Source organism: Balaenoptera physalus (genome assembly GCF_965194825.1).
Source record: "Balaenoptera physalus genome assembly, chromosome: X".
NCBI lineage: Eukaryota > Metazoa > Chordata > Mammalia > Artiodactyla > Balaenopteridae > Balaenoptera > Balaenoptera physalus.
In genome coordinates this window covers 34,846,075-34,862,612 of record NC_138903.1, presented here as the reverse complement: position 1 = coordinate 34,862,612, position 16,538 = coordinate 34,846,075, and the positions used below count along the sequence as shown (strand labels likewise).

Below are 16,538 nucleotides of genomic sequence, written 5' to 3'. Positions count from 1 at the left end.
ACCTGACTCTTCATGAGTCCTACAGCCTTAGTAATTATTGAAAAATACAAAATACAAAAGGTAGCTTTGTGGGAAGGAGAGGGTGCATGTCCGTGTGTGTGTGCGTGCGTGTGTGTGTGTGTGTGTGTGTGTGTGTGTGTGTGTTTTAAACAAAGAGATCAAAAGGCCTGTGCCCTATGGAGAGAATGATGTGATTACTGGAGTGTTCTGAACAGCACTGCTGGAAATCACCCAGCATGAAGGCCTTAAAAAGCTACTGTGAGTGCTGAAAGAGTACACTTTTGCTTTAAAAATGTTATATGCTTTTAGAACAAGCCCTTCACCTTACTTGGTTATTACATTAGTCATTATGGGCACCTCAGAACTTGAGGATAGATTGTATCTTTCCTTCCTTCTTCTATCCTGATTGTAAATGAAATTGTGTGTGTGGAAATCATTCTCTAGACAGTAGTGCTATCCAATAGGACTTCCTGCCATGATGGAAATGTTCTATGTCTGTGCTGTCCAATACAAATAGTGTAGACACCAGCCATATGTGGCTTTTGAGCACTTAAAATGTGGTTAGTATGTCTGAGGAATTGAATCTTATATTTTATTATCTTTTAATTAGCTTAAGTCTAAATTTAGGGACTACCCTGGCGGTCCAGTGGTTAAGACTCCACGCTTCCACTGCAGGGGGCGCCGGTTCGATCCCTGGTCAGGGAACCAAGATCACACATGCTGCACGGCACAGCCAAAAAAAAAAAAAAAAAAAAAATTAAATAGCCACATGCGCCTAGTGGCTACTGTATTGGATAGGGAAATTCTAGAGGAAAACAAGTATCGTGCCTTTAGAACATCCCAGAAGACACTATCACAGCAATGCTGAGCCTAAATGCCATTCTAAATAAGCTGTCTAAGAATAATTTCTTTGCCTATGAAATAGGAATTTAGACTAGCCAATCTCTAAGGTCTCATCCTTCTTGAAAATGCCATGCTTCTATGAATTGTACAGGCTATGTGGGGACTGCACAGTATTCATTTTTTTATCTCCAGTGCCTGCCAGAGGGCCTGGCACACAGTAGATGCTCAGTATACGATTGCTGAAATGAACTTAATTCAATGGGACTGCCAAATCATCTGGCTCAGAGACATAAAGAGGACAGGATGTGTGTCACCACCCCCCTTCCAGAATCCATGTCAGGTCTCACTAGTCAGTTATGCCACTCTTTCCTTCCAAGACCACAGGCAGGCTTAGAACCTTCTGAACATAGGACTCTAAGTAGCCTGTTAATGAGATTGAGGACCTAGGATTAAAAATCATTTGCCATCTATATGGCTTGATCTGCTTATTTTATATGTGAGGAAACTGGGACCCAGAGAGATAACACTTATCCAAGATGACACAGCTGACAGTTGTGACATCAAAGACAGTTACAGAATTCAAGTCTCCTCACTCCCAGTCGAGTATTCTTTCTATTTTAGATTCTCTACTTTCATTTTAATATGACTGTGCCTCTTGTTTTCTTTAAAATATATTTTCCCATTAGGGAAAGGAAGATGGGAGATGGAGAGATGTTGGTAGGACTTAGATGGTGGAAAATGGGTGGGCATAAGATTTCACTGTGTATGTATAATATATACACCCTTGTAAACATTTCAACTATGTGAATGCATTAAGTACTTAATTTTTTAAGTAAATTCAATTGAAAGGTGTGCATAATAAGCTCTTTAAAAATTCAGATGTGCAGAGAATCTTCGTAAATGATATTTTAGAAAGCTTACTTTTAGTTTCCCCCTCTGAATTTCGACAAAGGACCTATTTTAACAGATTTGGGTTGAAAAAAATGTATCTTTGTAACTTCAGTCATCTTCTGGTAAAGAATAGAGCCTGAGGAAAATTCTTTGCTATGTTTCTTCCTGAGGTATATGGTTGGAGAGCTCACATTTCCTTTTTCGTCATCTGGATCTTTGCTCCTCAAAATGTGGTCCACAGGACAGCAGCATCTGCATTACCTGGTTGCTTGTTAGAAATGCTGAATCTTGGGCCCCATCTCAGACCAAATCCAAATCTGCACTTTAACAAGATCCCTAGGTGATTCAAATGGACATTAAAGCTTCAGAGGCACTGGTCTAAATGACATGACAATTGCCATTTTGGCCAAAGTTAGTGTCCTGAGGTGGCAAGCTAGAAGGTACAGTAAAAAAAAAAAAAAAAATCATCCCTCTTGTTAGATATGACAAATTTAGGCCTGATACACAACTTTTCATTGCAAAGGGAGTCATGATTGTCTTCCAGTCAGCTATAGTAGAGCTCAAATCTCTGCTGGTCACTGCATTAGATCAACAATGAAGATGATAATGGTGATAATAATTATAATAACAATATTTACAGTGCATTAGATAACATATTAAATGTTTTACATGCATTATTTAATGCTCACAATAACCCTATCTATATCCATTTATAGATTACATAAATAATTAGCAGATAGTCCTTTCCAGCTTGTTTTTATCAACTCCGTATACTGAAAGCTATAAACTACATTTCCCAGACTCCCTTGTAGCTGGGGTGCAGGCATGCCGCTCAGCTGCATCTTGCAGCCATAAGTGAACAACATGCAGTGGAAGCCACCTCTGGGAGATTGGATCTTCTGGTTCATATGCAGGTGGGGGAAACTATAATGGACTATCTGGCATTTAGTTTCCAGGGCATTAGGTACCAGGCTATGGGTGGCTGTGTCAGTGGTGTTTTGGTTACAAAAGAACCACAGTGTTGCTGGGCAATTTTCCTGCCTGTGTTGTTTCTGAATATGTGGCATACAAGAATAATTCGCTGCACCCTCTTTCCCCAGAGATTCTGGGAGGTGTCTAATGTCTTTTAACAAATTCCTTTTTATTTCTCTACCTGAAGGGGACTCTGTTGTTTGCCAGTAAGACCCTGGCTGGTATAGTAATTGAGATCAGTTAAATCACTAAAAGCTAAAAGACGGTGGTACTAAATTATGGCACTGGAGTATTCCATTTTCCAGAAAAGACAGTGGTGTTTGGGATATTGTAAAGCAGAGATGTGAGGTTAATATTTCCTAGAATAGTGGTGATGAAGATGAAACTAGTGGCATTTTGTTAAAGGGACTAATAATTTTTAAGATTAGTCTTGCTGCAATTTTGGAAATGTTCTATACCTAAAAACAAACGTGTCTGTGGGGCTAAAGCCAATAGAGAACCAAAACAATTATCTAGGCAAGGAATGAAAGGAAGAAAGAGAGGAGAAAGGAAATAAGATTTCTTTGAATGCCCACTTTGTGCCAGGCACTGAATTAGGGGCTTCTGTAAGTATTAACAAGGGGATTTTAAAATTATTGTATAAGAATTATACAACTTATCATGGTTGGCAGGCAATGGTGGCTGGTGCTCACACTGATCGAGAACAGTAAGTATTTTGACCAAAATAGATATATTTCGATGGGGGTCAGTTTTACTCCATTGAAAATACACTATAAATGCTTTAAGCAGTAATAATCTATTATGAACTTGCTGAAAAAAAAGTAGATGCCATCTGAGCAAGTAATGTATGTGGGTAATCCCAGCTGCTTATTATTTACCAAAAGGCATGAGTGGCCAAGTAGGGGCCACACAGAGAATTCCCTATCCTCCAGTCCCCATTTCTTGCTTACCATGATTGTCCACTTTCTGTTTTCGGCCTCTGGGAATACAAGTGATCGTGGAGAATAAAACACTTCATCGTCCACTTCTTCTGGCTTTCTGGGCAAGCAGTGTAAAAATGTCCAGTCAGAAGCAGCAACTTTAGCCGTCTAAAGAAGAGATGGGGTTAAGACTGTGTTTTGACTCTTGTATGTGGCTATCCCATTTGTCTTCTTCACAGTCAGAGTCTCTGACCCGGGGTCAAAGGTCAATGCAAAGGGAGAGATAAAGGGGCAGAGTGAGGGTTTAAGCTCAAGGCACCCAGCGGAAATGTGTATGGTACTTTCAACTTATGGAACTTTCTAGTCATTTTTTTTGATTTGGGAGATCACCACTCCAAATTAAACCACTAACTCAGTTTTCTGGTACTCTTGTCTAGTGAGATAATGGACACTTCAGTAAAGAACTCTACTAGGGTAATATGTGGCTGATAGCAAAAGTCACCAGTTATACCCCAATGTATTTTAAAGGTTGCCTTTACGTGATAGTGTTATATTTTTAGCTTATCTCCAAATTATGGTCTTTAGCACTTGAAGCATACTTCGTTACTAGTTAAAACAATTTTGAAAAAAAGCTCTGAGTTAGGAGTGCATTAAACAGGATGACGGGCACTATGCAGTAAGTGGTTCATTCTTCATGCAAATGTCCTATTAAGTTTCATTTTCTCTAACAGTTAATTCCTGAAAATTACATTTTCCCATCCATTTTCTTCGTTCACTTACAGGTTCAAAACTACATTCCCTCATAAATTATTACCTCAAAATTACTGCCTTTGTACTAAATTGTTTTTGTTTTTGTTAAAAAAAAAACAATAGAAAATAGGCAAAGGATAATATGATAGAATATGAAAGAATATTATAGTTTATAGGAAAAGATATGGAAATGACCAATAAACATGAAAAGATGTTTAACTTCATTAGTAATCAGAGAAATACAAATTTTAAAAAGCATGAGATACAGATTTTTAAAAATTAAAAATGTAAATTGCAGCTAAGAACGGAGAGAGTGTGGAGGGAGTATAAATTGTCAGTCCTTTTTGGATGGGCAGCATTTCTCATATTTTCAAAAGTATATACCACTTCACCCAGAAATGCTTCTCCCTAGAAGAATTCTATTCTCTAGTAATACCTGCACAAGGAAATATATATGAAATGATCTTCATTGCAGCATTGTTTGTAATTGGGATAATTGGAAATAGCCTAATTTTTCAACAGGAAACATTTTAGGTAAAGTATGTTCCACTCATACTTTGGAATTCTATGCAGCCATTAAAAAGAATGAAAAATATCTGAATGAATGGACAAGAAAATCTAAGATTTGTTAGGTGGAAAAAATAAGTCACAATAATATGTCTAATCTACCAGTTATGATAAATCATTAGGGGTGGAGGTGTGTGTGTGTGTGTGTGTGTGTGTGTGTGTGTGTGTGTGTGTGTGTGTGTAGGACTATGTAAATACACAGAAAAGGTCTGCAAAGAGACACAAAGGGCAAAGAATTCTGATGCCTCCACCATGGTGAGAGGGAAAAGCTTGCTTCTCTCTTCTGCCTGGGTTTCAATTCCTTCATTCCAGACAAAAGTGTCTTTCCAAAGGACAGAGCTAATCTTCAGGAGGAGAGAAATCACTGGGGGATACAGTCAGCGAGTCCTTTATAGGGAATGAAGGGACAGTCTGTTCTCCCCAAAGTGAATGAGTGATTAGATGCTTCTGGCCTTTATGAATGGAATTAATGAACCTTCAGAGAGGCATCAGTTTGTACCTTCATTGTAACCTGGTAACCCTGGAAAGCCTGGAGCCGCTTTTTCTTCTCCTCTTCTTGCCCCATACTTATCCAAGTGTCTGTAATTAATGCATTGCCTCCACGAGCCGCTTCCAATGGATCATTCATCAGTGACAGCTTGGTACCGTTCTGGCATACACGAGCAAGCCGGTTAAAGAACTTCACGGGACAGGGAAAGACAATTACACCTTTACATATAACGAGCATACCTCCTTGGCATACTGCTCTGCCAGCTTGGTTATGCTGGGATCAGGCTCATAACCCTGCAGGGGGAAGAATGAACGGTTATTTAGGTAGTTTTCTTATAAATGCCTTCTTATACATGCATTCTTTTCCTTTCAACAATATCCCTGCTCTCCTTCCTGCTTTTGCTGTAAGTTGTAGCTCAACCATGTTCAGTAGAATATGATGTTGACATCTAGAATTTCAAACCTTAATGGTGCTTTTGGGAATTTAAAAAGGTAATCAATTGCCCCATTTGTCTTTTATTATCTTTGACCTCTTTCGTCATAAAGACAAATGGGGTGTGGTACTTTCCAGCTCTTGGTAGCACCTCTTCTTGTCCTCTAATAGTTTAAGAGGATTATATACATAATTCTACAACTTAATGCATTTTTGTTGCAGAGTCTCTCCACAAGCTGTTTTTTTTTTAATGCGTTTTTTTTTTTTTTGTCTGAAATGCTTTTTCCCACCCACGCCACGTGGATAATGCTTTCGGGTCTCAGCTCAAATGTTTCCTCCTCAGAGAAACCTTCCCTCACCATGTGAGCTAAGTACTCAGAGCCCACATGCACACATCTTACTCTTGTGCGCTCACCAGCCAGGGTTCTGTGTGCAGGGAGCTTGCTTTGAAATGGCCTTTACACAGCAAGTATACTGTTTTTGTTGAAATATATTCGTTTGGGTTGGTTTGGTGAGGGCAGGGTTGGGACTTGGGTGAGGCAAGCGCTCACTGTCAGTCGTGCAAACACAAATTTTGCACCCTAGGTACCTCGCTTGCTCACTCTGGTCTGAACCCTAGGTGGGGGGCGACACTGTGGGAACAGCTACAGTCCCCCAAGCTAATCCAGACCCCACAGGTAACCCCTCTGCCTCCATCCTCACCCTCCAATCTGCTCTATACGCAGCAGAAAGAATTGTTTTCTCCGAAGCCTTCAATGTTTACTACTTGTTTCTTAAGTCGAAGCCGATTAAGAGTATCAAGGCTCCCCGCCGACATCTCCTGCTTCTGTCTCTTTTAATTTTGCTCAACATCTTGCTGCAGGAAAGCCAATCTCATTGTCATCCTTGTACACGTCTTGCCCTTTTCTGCCATCACAGCCTTTCACCCTTGCACATCTCCCCCTTTGTCCCCTTCTGGGCGTCTTCACTGGAACATGTCAACTCCTCCTTTATCAAAACTCTAGGCCAGCCTCACCTCTGGACCCTCCATGTGGAAGGCTTGTCAGTGCAAACACCATAATTATTCTCATCATCTTCCATCCTTCTTGTTTTTCTGAATTCTTAGAATTTATTTTTGACTCGGTTTTATAAATTCTCAGTAGGACATTGCGATGGGTGCTGTGATGTGTCACCCAGATCCCCCTTCATGAATAAAAGACTTACTGTCCCAGCTGCTGCGTGTGCGCCGGAAGATGGCTTTCAGCTGTCAGCCCTCTTCGGGCACTGCCTCAGCTGCAGAGAAGCCGACTCACCCAGGGTCACGTACCCTTCCAAGGCCACCTGCATCCAGTGACTGATTGACAGGAGGGCATAAAAACCTGACTCCATCCTCCCAACTTGGGACAGCCCTAAATGGCCATCTCAGATCTAGAATTCTCCATAAGATCAGCTGAGGTTGCTCTTGGGCCTGCATCGCAGTTCGGTTTCTCCCTCTGCCCACTCCTGCTTCCTTCCCCTCCCTTCTCAAGGGCACGCTGTCATAAACATCCTGCACATCCTGCATGCCAAACTCTCAGAATCTGCTTCCCAGGAAACTCAACCCACAACAGGCATGTTCAGATTTATTCATTTGAAATTGTGTTTATTTGCACATAATTATCTATAATAGTTCCTTCTCTCATTAAAAAATTCTTGAGGAAAGAAGCTATCAGATGACGATGATACCTGCAGATATTTTAGCAGCTTTATCATCCTCAAATAGCCATAAATTCTGGAGCTTTGTTTACTGAGATTTGGGGAAGGTATTTAATTTAGTAAGGCTTGCTAATTTAGTAACTAATGTTGTGACCATTCATACTGGCAAACATAAATGCAGAGGCTTGGCTATTACCCCATGTGCCTCCTGCCCTGAAAATTTAGCTTTCCCTTTGGAAAGCAGGTTTTATACTCCCTAAGTATAATCATTCTTAGAGAAGGAATCAATAAGCACTTAGAGAACCAACAGAGAGGTTTGGAAATTAGAAAATCACCCAACCTTGCATGCGCTGGGCCATGACTGAGAATACAAAGAGGAATTCTTTACTCACAGCTCAGCTTTCAATACTAAATCACTCATTGGCTTTTACATAAATCTTAAAACCAGACGAAGGAGGTGATTAACAGACCCAGTTCAGTCTAAATATTCACTTAGAACAATGTTAAAATCATTACCATCAATAGTTTATGGAACAATTTTACAATCAAGGACAAAATTATGTTTTCTTGAACATGTAAGTTATTCTTGGTTGAAGAATGGGGAAATAGATTAACTATGGCCTTGGAAACTTTTCAGTGCTTCTTAAGTTTACACTAAGTCTCCTAGCTTTATCTTTAAAGGAAATAGGTCTACTTATAAATTGATGGAACAACTTCTACACTTCAGACTTTCCAGAAGACTTTTTTAAACTGTTACTCCCACCAAAATTTAACCAGGTTTTAGTACTCTTTATCATTTAAATGAGTTTCTGCATAAGAACAATACTGAAATTACTCTGTAATATTGGGATTTTTTCCTTTGATGTTAATAAAACATCTTTGACATGCAATAAAATGTTTAAATCGTGTATTTCTCCAACAGAATAAAACCTTTCCAAAAACACCTTATAGGGGGGCTTCCCTGGTGGTGCTGTGGTTGAGAATCCGCCTGCCAATGCAGGGGACACGGGTTCGAGCCCTGGTCTGGGAGGATCCCACATGCCGCGGAGCAACTCGGCCCGTGAGCCACAACTACTGAGCCTGCGCGTCTGGAGCCCGTGCTCCGCAACAAGAGAGGCCACGATAGTGAGAGGCCCGTGCACCGCGATGAAGAGTGGCCCCCGCTTGCCGCGACTAGAGAAAGCCCTCGCACAGAAACGAAGACCCAACACAGCCAAAAATAAAATAAATAAATAAACACCTTATAGCAGGGAACAACTATTGTTAATGTATGTTTTATCTGTAAAACCCAAATGCAGTTAATAGTTTGCATTAATATAGAGCCCTTCTTCAAGCTAGATTTGTAGTAAGAGTGTGCTAACTCCTCCCATAAAATGAAGAAGAACTACCTTATTCACATGTCAGATCCGACCCTTTATTCCAGTTCATGCTGAATGAAAGAGGATTATCTATTGTAAGGGTTAGCTCTCTGCATCCCCAAAGTTTACTATAATAGGGTGGCTTCCAATATATGCTGCTGCCTATGCCTGACATTTCTTCTATGGCAAGTGTATTAGGTAGAATAGTGTCCTCCAAAAATTCCTTCCCCACCAGAACCTCAGAATGTGACCTTTTTAGAAGTAGGGTTTTTGCAGATGTAATTAGTTAAAAGGAGGTCATACTGGATTAAGGTTGGCCTAAATTTAATATGACTGCTATCCTCGTAAGAAGAGGAACATTTGGACAAGAAACACGGATATAAAGGGAAGAAGATGGAGGCAGAGATTGGAGTGATGCCGCCACAAGCCAAGGAATGCCTGGGGCAACCAGAAGTAGGAAGAGACAAGGACGGATCCTCCCCTAGAGGCTTTGGAGGGGGTGTGGCCTTGCCAGCACCTTGACTTTGGACTTCTAGTCTCCAGAGCTGTGGGATAATACATTTCTGTTGTTTTAAGCCACCCAGTTTGTAGGAATTTGTTATGGCAGTCCTGGGAAACTAAGGCAGCAGGGTGCATTGACTCAAACTGGTTCAGCAAGAACACTAGGGAAAAGCGTTTTGTTTTGTCTTATTTGTTTTATTTGGTTTTGGCAGGATGCAGCAATGCTGGTGCTCTACCCAGATGCCCTCAGAGGACCCCGTTTTACTTCTTTTGCCCCCCTCCCCATTTCAGTGTGCTTTTTTAAATTTTATTTTATTTTATTTTATTTATTTATTTATTTATTTATGGCCATGTTGGGTCTTCGTTTCTGTGCGAGGGCTTTCTCTAGTTGCGGCAAGTGGGGGCCACTCTTCATCGTGGTGCGCGGGCCTCTCACTATCGTGGCCTCTCTTGTTGCGGAGCACAGGCTCCAGACGCGCAGGCTCAGTAGTTGTGGCTCACGGGCCGAGTTGCTCCGCGGCATGTGGGATCCTCCCAGACCAGGGCTCGAACCCTCATCCCCTGCATTGGCAGGCAGACTCTCAACCACTGTGCCACCAGGGAAGCCCCTCAGTGTGCTTTTAACACCTAACAGTCATAGCTCTTCTTCAGAAGATGGCCCTCTGGCCACCGACTGCTTTTCCTGCCAAACGTCCCAGGGGATTCACCACCCTACCTCCCACGCTGCCCTTGGCCAATGACTGGTTCCAAGGATAAAAGCCCATCTTCCTTGCCTTGGGTTGGGACAACTCTGGGGTATAACCTACACTCCAGAGCTCACTTGTTGGATCAGGCTGAAGCCCCCTTCTGTGGGACAGTGCCTGACATGGCACTTGGGTGACCAAATCACCCTAGCTTGCCTGGGACCCTCCCAGTTTTAGCACTGATAGTCCCATGTCCCCAGAAAGCCCTGGGTCCCTCTTAAACTCAAGAAGCAGAAGCAAGGAGGAATTTTTAGGCCTCACATATTCACCTCTGAATGTCTTAGCTTATCAGAGTGAACCACAGCAGCGACTACTGAGATAACAGCAAACACATGCTCGGTCAGAAACACTGGTGGACAATTTTGTGAATCATCATCCCTTAATGAGAAGATCAGTTCTACCTTTTACTTCGTTTCTGAAATGGCTTCTATTTAGGGGAGCTTTCCCTTCAAAAGACTCCTGATAGGAAGTTGTAACTAATGAGAAACATAATGGTGAAAAGAATTCAGTAGAGAGGGGGTATGTAAAAGGTTCGGTGGAGATCCTTCAGGACTGATTTGTGTATGAGTCTCTTGTAGAATTAGTTTTTATCCTCTAAAAGGCCTACTTATTTTGTATGAGGCTGGGAGTATCTTTTTGTTTTAAATTTTATTGAAGTATAGTTGATTTACAATGTTGTGTTAATTTCAGCTGTACAGCAAAGTGACTCAGTTATACATATGTATTGATACATTCCTTTTCATATTCTTTTCCCTTATAGTTTATCACAGGATATTGAATATAGTTCCCTGTGCTATACAGTAGGACCTTGTTGTTTATCCATCCTATATATAATAGTTTGCATCTGTTAATCCCAAACTCGAGGCTGGGAGTATCTTAACATAGGGCTTCTCCTAGGGGGATCTGCACTTTTTTATTTTGGTGTATTTATTTACGGACTTAATATGTAGGTAGAACATTTACATGTTAAGAAATTCAAACCACATAAAAGGATATACTGTGGAAATAAAGTCTCCCTCCTACCTCTATCCTTGAATCTCCCAGTTTCATTTCTCACAGACAACAATTATTACCAGTTTCTCGTGTATCAAAAGGGTTACTTTGGACCTATAAAAGAAGTCACGCTTCCCATACATCCTGCGAGAGATTAATAACAGGGTAGGAAGTAAGTGGGGGTAGCTTCACAGCCAGGACTCAGATTTAAAAGGCTGAAGGGCCCCTGGATTTGAGTTTTGAAACACTAAGCTGGTGTACATGCCACTGCTGTGTCCTTCACATTAGAGTGAATTTTTTTTTTTTTTTTTTTACCAAATCGTAGTACTCAAAAAATGACAGCGTCTTCCCCATGCCTTTTGGGATTTCTACGCTGTCTGGATTTCATTACTTTCTTCAGCCTTTGTGGTAGCAATGCACAAGAATGCCAGTCATCATAATGGCTGGTTTCAGGGTACTCAAAGGGATAATTCAGACATGCTTTTAACACAGACTTACAGGGTGAAAGGCATCAGGCAAGACTATCTCTTTTTGTAGAGATGGGAAATTGGAAACTCAAGAGGCCGGGTAGCTATAATAGTAGAGCTAGTAACATAACCTAAATTTTGTGGCCTCACCTGTCCTCTCCTTGAATGGAAGAGACGTTTGTTTTTCACTAGGTAATTGCATCTGGGAATGATTTCAAAGGGGGTTAGTTTCAAGGCAGAAAGTTTCCCTACCTTTGGAGTAGCCACCTGAAGGTGCATGCCGAATTTCGCTGCACTCATCATGATGGAGTGCAGGATGTTATTCCCATCCCCAATCCAGCTGAGGGTAAGGCCTTTCAGAGAGCCATAGTGTTCCTGAAAGGCAAGAGATGGAGGAGATTACATCTGGGAGGAAATCCACTTATGTGAAACAATTACTAGGGTTACAATAAAGGAAACAGTCTACATCTCAATTTTAAACGGTTTCTTGGAAAGAATAAGCTACTAATTTTTTTTTTGCGTTATACAGAGCAATTCAATAACATGAAGGTACAATCACAAAAGAATAGCAATATGTCCTAATATCTTAAGCCAAGATATCATATGAAATCATATGGAGACTCATTTTCATATATTTCAAATCTGAATCTTTGTTGTATTTATTCTTTCATTCAACAAATTGAGAACCATCAATGTCCAGACACTGTCCTTGGCCCTGGAGATATAACAATGAACAAAGGAGACAAAAATCACTGCCCTTATGAATCTTACACTTGTTGGTATAAGAAAGGGGAAATACAATGCACCTAGAACAGTGTAGCATGGTAGTTGAGTAAGTTCCCGTTTATATAAAGTTTAAAAACCATTAATACATTTGGTTTTTTATAGATACTGACATGTACAGTTAAAGTATTAAAACATGCTTGGAAATTATAAATACAAACACCAGGATAAAAATTTCTTTGCGAGGTTGGAGGAAATGGGATCAGGAAGAGTTACACAGTGGACTTCAACTCTATCTGTAATATTTTATTTAAAAACAACAAAAAATTCTAAAGTAAGATTTGACAAAACTGTGTAATGGGCACATGGATATTTGTTTTACTTTCCTTGAAGTGTCTGTAGGTTTCGTATATTTTATACGTTTATATATTTATAAAGATAAGATTTTAAAAAGAGAAAGGCTAACTAATTTGAAGATCACAGAACTACTGGGTGGCTAAGCTTGCATGTAAATCCAGGTTCATCTGATTTAGATTCCACGCCCTTAATAAGCTGCTATTTATTCATTCAGCTCCTACTTTGAGAATTTCCTTGATGAAGGCATTGCACCAGGTCCTGCAGGGGACAATATGATGAATAGAACATTTCACTATCCCTGATGAATGTATAATCTAGTAATGATAAAGCCCCAAGGGGAAGCATTAAATTATCTGGCGTATATGTAAAGCCACAACTACAAACAGCCACTTGGTATCTAACATCGTTGTGTCATCCTCTCTGCATTAATCTTACCTTCATCACCAAAGAGTTTCATTTTGAGTTTAACCTCACATGTACATGTGTGTAGCTTATTCAAATGAGGAGGAAGATAGACCTACCTATCCAGTTTGCCCTGTCTCCCCAGAATAGTCCATAGACGCAGAAACCATGGTTGTTAGGATTCCCAGTGGCAAGACTGTGTAGATTGGCTGCAGCAAACCCAATGGGATGAATCTTTCAAAGTTATTCAAGTTTTTAATTTGAAGGGACATGGCTAAATTTGAGCCTCAGTTCTATAAATTCTGCATGCTCTTAACTCCAGTCTTAAGCAGTTTATTAAAATGATAGAAAATGGCCTCCTTCTCAGAAAGTCATTTAGTAATTGACCATTTTGAATGTTCAAAGCACACTCCCCCAGTCTTCACTGCCAAGTCACAGAGCCTGATGTATATGGATTATATAATGATTTTTCTATTTTCTGTGCTCCAGCATTCCCTATTCATCCACTGTGTTAAATATGGCACCAGAAAAGCAAAGGTTTGAGAACAGAAGTATCTGTAATCTGTTTTTAGCAATGCCCTGTCTTCCTTGGATATCTAGTTGTACACATATGCTATAATTCTTTGCCAAGATATTATTTGAAAACAAAACACCAGTACCACAATTTAAATGCTTCCGTTTAGAGCTAGTTAGGAATTATTGATTTTGCTCTTGTGTGAGGCAAAGAAATAAGCCAACCTGGAGAGTGAGGTAATCAGCCAGGATCTGGATAGGATGGTACAAATCTGACAGCCCATTGATGATTGGGATGGATGCTTCTTTAGCCAGGATGTCCAGATCTGATTGTTTATACACTCGCGCCAACACTGCATCTGTCATGCTAGACAACACACTGTGACAAACCAAGAAAAAATCATCTAAGTTGATTATGCTTAATAATTCCTTCTGAATATAGGGTCTTAGACAGTAATAAGAAATGCTAATACATTAGAATTTTTACTGTTAAAACTACCTATCAACATGACGGATATAGAAGCTAATAATAAACATGTAATCATTCCAGAAGCCAGATGTTGTTCCACTGATGTCTTAGCCAATGACCGTTGATTTTACTATTTTTTACGGAGATAAGAAACCAATTGTGAGCCTAGCAGTTGTGATAATGAATTATAATTGATATATGGCAGTTGGTAAAGTTAAAAGAGACAAGACCAAAAACAAGATATACAGAGAAAAATTAATGAACTGGATTGTGGCATTTTGTGAGGGAGACATCATCCCACAAATATACACTTTCACTATAAAATTGAAGGTAGCAGTGTGGCAGCCAAAGAGGTGCACACAAAGATTGTTTTGCAAGAGAGAACCTTCTGGAAGGAGTGCTATTAGCTGACAGCCCCCAGCTGCTGTACCTTTGGAGTCTGCTGCAGCATTCCTACTGAGGCCACACCCTCCCCAGGCTGTTCCCACCAAGGACGGAGCACGGGAGGGCCCCAGAGCTGGGCCATTCTGCCTGACACGGGACGTCTCTGATGGGCAGCAAAGATGGATATAACTATTCTCATTTTATAGCTGAAGGACCTGAGACACAAAGAAGTTTAGTAACTTGCCCCAGATCACACAGCTAAGTAAGTTGGAGGAGCTCATATTCAAACCAAAGTCAGTTTAAACTCAAAAGACCACGTTCTTATCATTACAACACATTGCCTCAAATTTGCAGATGATAAAAACCTGGAATGAGAAACTGGGATCCAGATTTTAAGCTCTCTCTATGTGTCAGAGTGATGGTGGTCCCTCAGCTAAAGCTTCAGCCTTACGAAAATAACAGGGATGGCCTTTTGTTTAAAATCTTGGTTTCTTCTTATTTAAAGGGAAACCCCACAGCAGAGGCTTCTAACCATTTTAGTTTTAAGGAACTGTTTTTAATGGCAAAAAAAAAATTGGAAAGCCTCCCATAATAGTAGTTATATTAAATATATAAAGTCATTATTATAAGGTATCCAGTTAGCCTTTGTAATTTTGGTTCTATAACTTACTAGCTGTGTGACCTTGGACATGTTATTTAATTTCTCTATGACTTAGTTGCTTCATCTGTAAAACCATAATAACAATATCTATCCCATTGCGTTATTGTGAGGATTCATGAGATAACCTATATAAGATGCATAGTATGATGCCTTGTTCATGGTAAAAGATCAAAAAGTAATAGATGATATTACCATGTCAAAAGAAAATGTATAAAAACTAGAGCTAGTATTTAGTAAGGACTTCATAGATTTGTATTTTAATCATCATATATTTGGAAAATTAGTCCTTCTTATATGTCTGAGGCATATTATTTACTAAGTCTGTAGAAAACTGTTGCTCTTTATAAAATTCAACGACCACTAAAAAAATTCCTTGCTCCCAGGGATTAGAGAATCAAAGATTGAAAACCATATTCCTGTAACAATATTTTCTAGACTCAGGTTTTTTTCAAATTTTCACAGATTTCTCATACCCATAGTTTCCAGATTTTCAGATTTCATGGATCAGCAAAATTTCTAAAAACATATGGAGATCAACATATGATTCCCAGCTTTTTGTTTAGAAGATTAAGGGCATGAGAAACAAGCAAATAAACACATATAGTATGTTAATATCTTCATTTAGTAAGAGAGGACATTTTAACAACAAAAAAGGTGTGAATGACCTAATCTCAAAAATGATCCTTGAATTAATTTAGCTTTATGAAATTCACTATATTGTCTTTATTTTTCTTATTTTACAACTTCAGATGAAAACTTCCCATGGCAGGGCATCAGTGGAGGGGTCAAGATTTGGAAACCAGTGCTCTGAACTGTCTAAGCACATTGTACATTGTAGTTTGAAAGAGGTGAATAAAAGAGCCGCTTTAGAGTTTCTCTTGTAAAACAGGTGACGTTTGATGGTTGACTAAGACCAGGGTTTTCAATTTTTGCTGCATATGAAAGTCACCTGGAGAACTTTTAAAACTCTTGAGGCCCAGGCCATAATCTCTATCAGAAAATTTCATCAGAAAAATAGAATCTCTAGGGGTGCGACCTAGAGCTCAGCATTTTAAAAAACTTTCCAGGAAATTCCAATGTGCAGCCAAGGTTGAGAACCAAAGCTAGACCCTCACTCCTCAAATCAACAGCAACAGCATCACCTGGGAGCTTATTAGAACTGCAGAATCACAGGCCCCACCCAGATTTACTGAATCAGAATCTGTATTTTGACGAGGTTTCCAGGTGATTTATTTGCATATTAAAGTTTGAGACTCCTAATAAAGTGAAAATTGACGCCACCATATTTTTGAAAGTATCATCCATTCTTCAAAACCTAACCAGCCCCACTCCCCTCCCCCGCAAAAATCAAGAGATCAAGCGATGGCAGCCCACAAAGACAGAGGACTTTGTCCACAGTCTCATTGGCAAGGAGTGCTTTCTAGTTCA

General features: G+C 39.9%; 2 protein-coding genes across 5 annotated transcripts in view; one reads left to right on the top strand and one right to left on the bottom strand.

Moving 5' to 3' along the window:
• Window positions 1-16,538, bottom strand: part of OTC (ornithine transcarbamylase) — a 56,766-nt gene that overhangs the window by 3,062 nt on the left and 37,166 nt on the right. For both annotated transcript variants that reach the window (XM_082446625.1, XM_082446626.1), the window contains exons 5-9: window positions 13,822-13,975; window positions 11,854-11,976; window positions 5,673-5,726; window positions 5,443-5,592; window positions 3,657-3,794 (exon numbers count right to left, since the gene is read on the bottom strand). In XM_082446625.1, the coding sequence (XP_082302751.1) occupies window positions 3,657-3,794; window positions 5,443-5,592; window positions 5,673-5,726; window positions 11,854-11,976; window positions 13,822-13,975 (619 nt within the window). The remainder of the gene's footprint in view (window positions 1-3,656; window positions 3,795-5,442; window positions 5,593-5,672; window positions 5,727-11,853; window positions 11,977-13,821; window positions 13,976-16,538) is intronic.
• The window catches only part of LOC309652596 (ferritin light chain-like), a 167,161-nt gene that overhangs the window by 126,792 nt on the left and 23,831 nt on the right, over window positions 1-16,538 (top strand). The window lies entirely within an intron of this gene.